The sequence below is a fragment of the Panthera onca genome, chromosome B4 (genome assembly GCF_046562875.1).
Source record: "Panthera onca isolate mPanOnc1 chromosome B4, mPanOnc1 haplotype 2, whole genome shotgun sequence".
In the NCBI taxonomy this organism is placed as follows: domain Eukaryota; kingdom Metazoa; phylum Chordata; class Mammalia; order Carnivora; family Felidae; genus Panthera; species Panthera onca.
Genome location: NC_138345.1, coordinates 31,712,208 through 31,719,818, shown reverse-complemented (window position 1 = coordinate 31,719,818; position 7,611 = coordinate 31,712,208). Strand labels below are relative to the sequence as shown.

Here is a 7,611-nt window from a genome sequence, read left to right as displayed (position 1 = left end):
ATGCAGATACATTTTTAACGTCAACTTTTAACACGTTCCAAATATTAAAAATTTGTCATAACTTTCATTAGGCTCATTCATTCAAACCGACACTAAGAACTTTTCTGCAAGATCTTTTATATTACACAATAGAGTAAAAACTGTAGTAAAGGTTCAGATAGTTAAATGAGCACCACACACTACAAAGTGTAACCAACATGGTTCTATTAAAAACTCTCTTCAACTATGGCATTGAAGGACAGCAATACAATATTTTCTTTACAAAGCAAGTAATATAAAAATCTGCAAATGCCATAAATTCATTTATAGGCTATTATTTTCATATAGGCATATCATTAGATTCTTTCAATTTTTTCTTTCAATTCTTTCCTGAGGTATTTTTTTGTTTGTTTGTGGTTTGCTTTTACTGTACTGCTGGATGCATTATCTTGATCATCCTTCCCTAAAATGATTTTTAAAGACCTGCAAAAAAATTTTATTGCATAGGACACTATTCATGACACAGAGGTTAGGAACTGCAAATATGTGGCAATGGAACAAGTCTTACAAATATTGCATTTTAAGAATGTTACATACATTTTTTACAGCTGTCTCTTTTTAAAAAATTGAAGTTATAGCTAATAGTTAACTACGTACAGTGAGGCATTTTAGGAATGTCAGAGGTTAGAGAATATGATGAATGATACAAAGGAAAAAAGCCGTAATTCTTGCTGGCTATATATTGTATTGCCTTCAAAAGCAACTGTACATGTTGTAATCAGTTCATAGTTAAATATTTCTACTAATCTGTTTTGGGAGAGCAAATGTCTTTCAAAGTTTCAAGTTCCTCTATGAGCTTCTTGTTCTGAACCTCCAGCACTGCAACTCGACTCTCCAGACATTTTACATATTCTTTCTTTCGACGTCGACATTCTTTAGCAGCTTCCCTGAAAAAAAGTAGAAGCAAAGGGGGAAACAAAACACTTTTTTGCATGCTATTGACAAGCAGGCTGAAGTAAGCTTGCTAAATGTGATCATGGCTGCATTCCAAATCTTGGAACAGCGTTCCCAATTCAATGTCAAACACTAAGCCAAACTGGATTCTTAAGGGTCACAAGTGTCCCTTCCACAAGTCCACATGGCAATTAGTAGAATTGCTGCATCTCCTGCCTTGATTAGAGTTCATAGTAAACAAGGTCCAAGTCAAAGACAGTTACTCTGCTTTATGGCAATAAAGATCTTTGAGGGCCTTGAGTTCCTCAATGAGAGTCTTGTTTTGGTTTTCAAGCACAGCCACACGATTTTCAAGACATTTGACATATTCTTTCTTCTTCCTGCGACACTCCCGGGCAGCTTCCCTGGAACCAACACAAGGCAAATGACTACAGGAACAACTTCCCAGCACAATTCAGACCAGCTCAAATGAACTTCTGCCCCCCAAACTCAACAGCCAATCAATCCTAGGTAAGGTTTATACAAAGCCACACAACAAATGTAACCAAGCACATGCCTTTTATAAGATTACTTTAAAACAACAGGACCAACTTGAGAGCACAATTTGCCCATCATTCGTTGTACATGGTGTTTTCTTAGGGCACACATTCCATGATCACAGTGACCAGAATGGTTTTCAGTAACCTAAAACAATAGGACCACATTCCCAAGTGGAAATTCTACAAAAACACTTACAGATCCTTTTAAGTCTCTTCGTTATTTTTGTCCACCAAAAGCCACATATTCCATCACAATGAATTAACTTTATTTGATCAAAAATACTGGAAAAAATTAATCCTCAGAAACTTGAAATGTCATTATTGGAGATTTTGATTCTTCAAGACTAAATACCAGTAAAACAAATAAGCTCAACCACGACTGCAAGAAGCAGTTTATTGGCTAGAAAACAACCTGGATACAGACAACAGGAAGCAAGTCATGTACATTTTCATGAACCAAAATGAAATGGACTCTGCTTTTGAAAATTAAGGAAGAGAAGAAGGGAGGGTACATAATACAACACTCAGTAATTCAGATAATTTAAAGCCATGAAGTCAAAGCACCACAATTAAAATTTTGGAAAGGAAGCTACTATATAACCCAAAAGTGTATTTCAAGACTGTTTTCTAATCAAGTGCATTAATAACCCAATATACAGATTGTTGAAGCACTGTAGGCATGCCCAAAGGACAGACCAGCCAAAGCAACAAACACAAACAGATGAGCTAGTCATTTTCATGTATAGCCCCACCAAAAAAGAATAAATACAGCCAACATTTTTCTCTTTCTCCTGATTTTTAGGGTGGGAGGGGGTGGCAACCACATCATTTAAGTCCTCTGTAGAATGCACCCTCTGATAACAGTGTTATTTTGGAGTAGTCAACTGAAAATAACTGCCTTTGGGGTGTGCTTCATATCAAAAAAGCCTACACTGAAACAGATAACTCACACATATATTAACAAAAGCTGTGTTGGATGGCTGAACACCAGTTACTATAATGCCGACTCACAGTGCCCCAATTCTGAACCAGGAGTGATGTGCACAATAGATTTGGCCAATTCTGCTGTATTTTTAGGATGGTTTACTCTCACTAACAACTTGTTATCTGTGTTTTCTCCGTGGGACCCAGTATCAGCAGAAAAAAGACCTTGAAATCCCAGTGAACTGCAGGAAAAGATCAACTCCTACTTCCTAGCCAAGAACAATGCCCTCACCCTGTGAACTCACAAAGCTCTCAGACTTCTCAACTAGTTAACAACAACAACAAAAAAAAAAATGTAAAAAGTGAACTGAATCTGTTTAATACAGATTTATTTAATCTAAATGATGCATCGGGAAAAATTGAGAATAAATCCAAGCACGCTCATAAATTTGCCAGTTTGAGAACATAATTAAACTTTTCTATAAAGGAACTAAAATACATTTATTAATACCAAGATTTTCATGATTGGATCATTATATTAAATTCTAGATTTGGAAGGGAGATAGTCATTTTACAAAGCAAGTTACCATTAAATGAAATTTGAAATATCTAATAGCAGTGTTGTGAAATATTTATTTTTTTCATTTTCTTTACCAAAGTATACTATTTGTCATAAATATCATAATTCATATCTCATGTGGGTGCAGGCGCATGTTACCAGTGAAAATGTTCCAAACACAAAGCTTTAAATGATCACACCAGTAGATGGTACATTCCTAAGTATTTCCCAGCTATGGAAAACACCTGTTTCTTCTATTAATAGTTAGCTCAGTTTTCAGGCCGTGCATTTATTTGGATATATCCTCAGCATGAAGAGGAAATACATAGCAAAGAGGAAATGTTGACACGGCTGTAAAGAAACACAAACTGTCACTGGACTGGGAGAAATATCTATCATATCTATCATAAATGCCAGCCAAAGAATAAAAAAGGAAATGTATAAGAGGTCTTTCAGGTTAATAAGTAAAACCTACATACGTTCCATGAAGTTAAATCTGAAGCTTACTCTGAGGTCTTTCTGAGATGACTCTGGTATAGTACAGCGGGCAGGCTCTGGAATAAAGACTGCCTGATCGCATACCCAGGTTCTGTCCAGTGCAGGATGCTACAACTTACTACTTAACCTCTCTGAACCTGAGTTCCTCTTCTGTAAAGTAAGGATCATAACCACACCCTTTCTTATGTGAAAGTTACATGAGAGTTAAAGAAAGAAACAGTAGAAATGAAGCACTTAAAACCTACCTATGGTACTTGCTCAAGTGAGCAACCTATTAGCCATTGATCATCTGCTTTTCCCTTGTCCTGCTCTGAAGTTGAGATCTGGAAAGCTAGAATAGATCCTTCTCAGAATCCCTTGGAGCTAGGGATTCTATTAGCTATTTCTAACCAAGGAAATGTGGGTGAAAGATGCAGGGGGGTAGGGGGGCTGGTGTACCTGGGTGGTTCAGTCAGTTAAGTGTCCAACTTTGGCTCAGGTCATTATCTCACTGTTCATGCATTTGAGCCCAAATCGGGCTCTGTGCTAACAGCTCAGAGCCTGGAGCCTTCCTCAGATTCTGTCTCCTTCTCTCTCTGCCCCTCCCCACTCACGTGGATGCTCTCTCTCAAAAATAAATAATAAAACATTAAAAAAAAAAAAAAAAAAAAAAAAGGAAAGAAAGATGCTGGGAGGGTCTTCCAGGAGAAGTTTTCAGAAAGGTTAGACTCAGCCAGCCCCAGTTTTGGGCTCTAGCCCTTTTCCCTTCTTCCCGCCTGATGAAATGCCTAGATATGTGGCAGCCATGTTGTGATGATAAGAACAAATGTCAGTGCTGAAGATGACAGAGCAGGGAGGAGAAACCTGGATCCCTGATGACACTGCTCAGCTTTTGTTCTGGCTGTACATATCTCTGGACCAGCCATAGAAGATCAAAATAACACCTACAAGGTTAGGGCTCCATTTCCCTTGGTTATTCACAGCCCAAACACAAACGCTATCCAATAGTTGTAATTTGCTGATTACTTTTTTAAAACCTAAAATTTCATGATTTTTCTGGCCAGGGAAATTTCTTATGCATGTGTAGGTACTTGTGGGGCACATTTATAGGAACCCACTGCCTAACAGTTCATCAATTTCATTTTGATAGTTCTACTGACACAATTTTTTAATCTAAAAATAAAGGTACAAAATAATGACAAAAGGGAAAGAAGAATGCTACTTTCTAGGTCTTTTTATTTTCTTTAGGAAAATAAGACACCAATGAATAATTTTACAGTCTGCATTATGATCACATTTTATATTTCTTATTGAACTTCACAACTTCCTGCTGTGACCACACAAGCAATTATGTTCACAGCTCCAGAGACCTCTGAAAGTACAGTTTCATAATATCCATATTCCTCCATCACATCTGAGTTAGAGACCATCCATAAAACAACTATGTATGATACCATGTGAGCCCCATCCATTCAGCTCCTTCAGGATTTCTGAGCAAAACACTGACAATGGAAAATATGAATCCAGCATGACTTAGTTAATTTGGAACAAGCCCTGGGAAAGATGTGTATACCTGAATAATCCTATTTCTGATAATCTGTACAAAACTCCACCTAGTGGTCTGTGATAATTAATTTGCTTGGGAACTGAAGCCACTTTAAGGAGTTCTATAATGTATAAAAATGTGACATTTTAAGGGCTGTTAGTAAACTGAACATAGCTGCTACTGATTCACATTCAGTTACAAAGGACAGTTAGGAAGTCACCACTTATTTCTGAATCATAGCAGCTCAGAGGCCACAATTTCTAGATTAACTAGCTTGCTAATAATGCCTACTAAACAAACTACCGCCATGTGGTCCTGGTCATAGGTAAGCACATGATCTCCTCTGAAATGTTTTGTGTTCTTACAATGAGAACATTATTAGGAATAAGGCAACAAGACTTAACTGAGAGAACTCTTAGACTATTCTGTTCATTTTGAAAATCAGATTAATTTGCACCATTTTCCATCATAAAAACTTAATCAAGAAATATACAAGTCAAATTAAAGAATTTTGGAAAACAGTATTTTTAGGACATACTCCTGTTTAAAAATAAAAATACAGAGACATGGTACAAGAATAAGTGAGAAAAGGAGACAGCATAAACTGAAAGTACATACACTATAACATTAATAGGCATCTCTAGATGATGGGGCTATGAGTAATTTTATTTCTTTGTTGCTTTGTATTTGCACTTGACTAAAATTTATCAGAATTAGTATGTATTTCAGTATAACAGAGAACCAACAAAGTTACAAACTAGATAAAAGGAAACTACATAGGGGCGCCTGGGTGGCTCAGTTGGTAAAGCACCCAACTTCAGCTCAGGTCATGATCTCGCGGTTTGTGAGTTCGAGCCCCGCGTCGGGCTCTGTGCTGACAGCTCAGAGCCTGGAGCCTGCTTCAGATTCTGTGTCCCTCTCTTGCTCTGCCCCTCCCCAGCCCATGCTCTGTCTCTCTTTCTCTCTCTCTCAAGAATAAATTTTTTAAAAAGAAGGAAACTACATATAAAAGGCTTAGAAAAAAGATTTTTAATTAATTTTTTTTTGAGTAAACTCTACCTACAACATGGGGCTTGAACCCGTAACCCCAAGATTAAGAATAGAAGGCTCTATGACTAAATCAGCCAGGTGCCCCTAAAAGGTTTAGAAATGCTTAACTCACACATTTATTTTGCCCATAAAGAAACTAAAAAATTATACTCATTACCTACTTCACAAAGTAAGTACCAAGTTAAAAAAAATCTTTATTTGTAATAAAGTACTTCCATCATGATTAAAAACATTAATGTATCTTTCACACATTACCCTTTTGACACATAAGGATGTACCATGGTTTCATGGCTAGGCACTCTCATTAGAAGACAATCTAATTACCATCACATGCAGAGCACAAACCCAAATATGCCACATAACAGTTAACTTGGGAGAAATGGCTTAGAAAAAGCAATTTCTTTAAAAGCCCCACAGCAATAAATTATGTGCCCAGTAAGTGGTTCCTGATTCCCAGTGAAACATCCTACCTGTTTTTCATTAGCCTCAGCTCTCGTTTGCGTGTTGCTTCTTCGGCTAGTTGCTGGGGACTGTGCAAACTTCCTGGTGAGGCAGCCATCACTACTCCCTGTGGCAAAGCAGTAGTAGGAGCTCGGATCTGGTAAGTTGGCATGTCACCAGTGGCTGCTGCAATGAAACAAAATATTACAAATTTATATAAACAATTTACAACTTGATATTTTATATAAAATTGACCTGGAAATAACATATTTCTTTTTACATGTCATAAGAGGTGAACTTGCTAATGTTTAAGATGATTATTCTGAGCATTAAAGAAGTCTGAGGTATCAAAGACACCTGGAACAATTTGGAACAATAATCTTCAGCATGCTCTATACATTTAAGGTAGAAAAACATCCCAGTGCATTTTAGAAAGGTGTTTATCAAAGGCTAAAGTAGAGAGTGCTTCAACTGATAGTTCATTTAGCCTAAACTCAGTGGCATGCTGACAAATGTTTAATAACCAGCTCTCTGGGGGAAAACAGTCCTGACCTGTTTATCAATGCGTATGACGGAAATACTTTCACCATGGCCAATTTCAGGCTAGCAGGGTGGCCTCCCGGAATGTAGAGATGGGAAGACATACACAGTAAGTAGCACATACAGATAAAAGACATGTAAATAACCTCAAGAGCAGAGATAAAATGATGAGAAGTGATGAGTTTTGAGTATTCATTGTTTTTTAATGTAACTTATTTATTAAATATGTATGTATTTCTTTATATATAATCTTTAATAATGGCTCTTTTTACAACCAGCTTACAAAAACCCTGAAAATTTAATAATCACTCTACATACCAGTGGGAGCTGGTTCTAGCATAACACTGCAAAAATTTTAGCTAAGCAGAATATCTCCATTCTCTGAATATTCCAGATAAGAGGTCTTCCTGAACCCTATATCAGGCCTGAAACAGTTACTGAATGTCTTTAAATACAAGTCCTACTACCAGATGAGTGAGGTACTGGAAGGAAAATACTAGCTTACTATATTTTCAGTTTAAAAACCAAAACAAAATAAAAAACAAAACAGCAAAGCTCTACTTAAATCTAGTTTCTCTGGGGAATGATAATTTTTGTCTTTT

General features: G+C 36.8%; 1 protein-coding gene across 33 annotated transcripts in view; it reads right to left on the bottom strand.

Moving 5' to 3' along the window:
* Window positions 1-187: 187 nt before the first annotated feature.
* CREM (cAMP responsive element modulator) overlaps window positions 188-7,611 on the bottom strand; it is a 73,688-nt gene continuing 66,264 nt past the window's right edge. For 23 of the 33 annotated variants that reach the window (XM_078450266.2, XM_078450277.2, XM_078450273.2 and 20 more), the window contains 2 exons: window positions 6,499-6,655; window positions 188-926 (listed from right to left, as the gene is read on the bottom strand). In XM_078450266.2, coding sequence (XP_078306392.1) covers window positions 782-926; window positions 6,499-6,655 — 302 coding nt within the window. In that variant the 3' untranslated portion in view covers window positions 188-781. Of the gene's footprint in view, window positions 1,338-6,498; window positions 6,656-7,611 lie in introns of all 33 variants that reach the window. The other 10 variants (XM_078450278.2, XM_060658956.3, XM_078450280.2 and 7 more) reach the window with 1 other exon arrangement.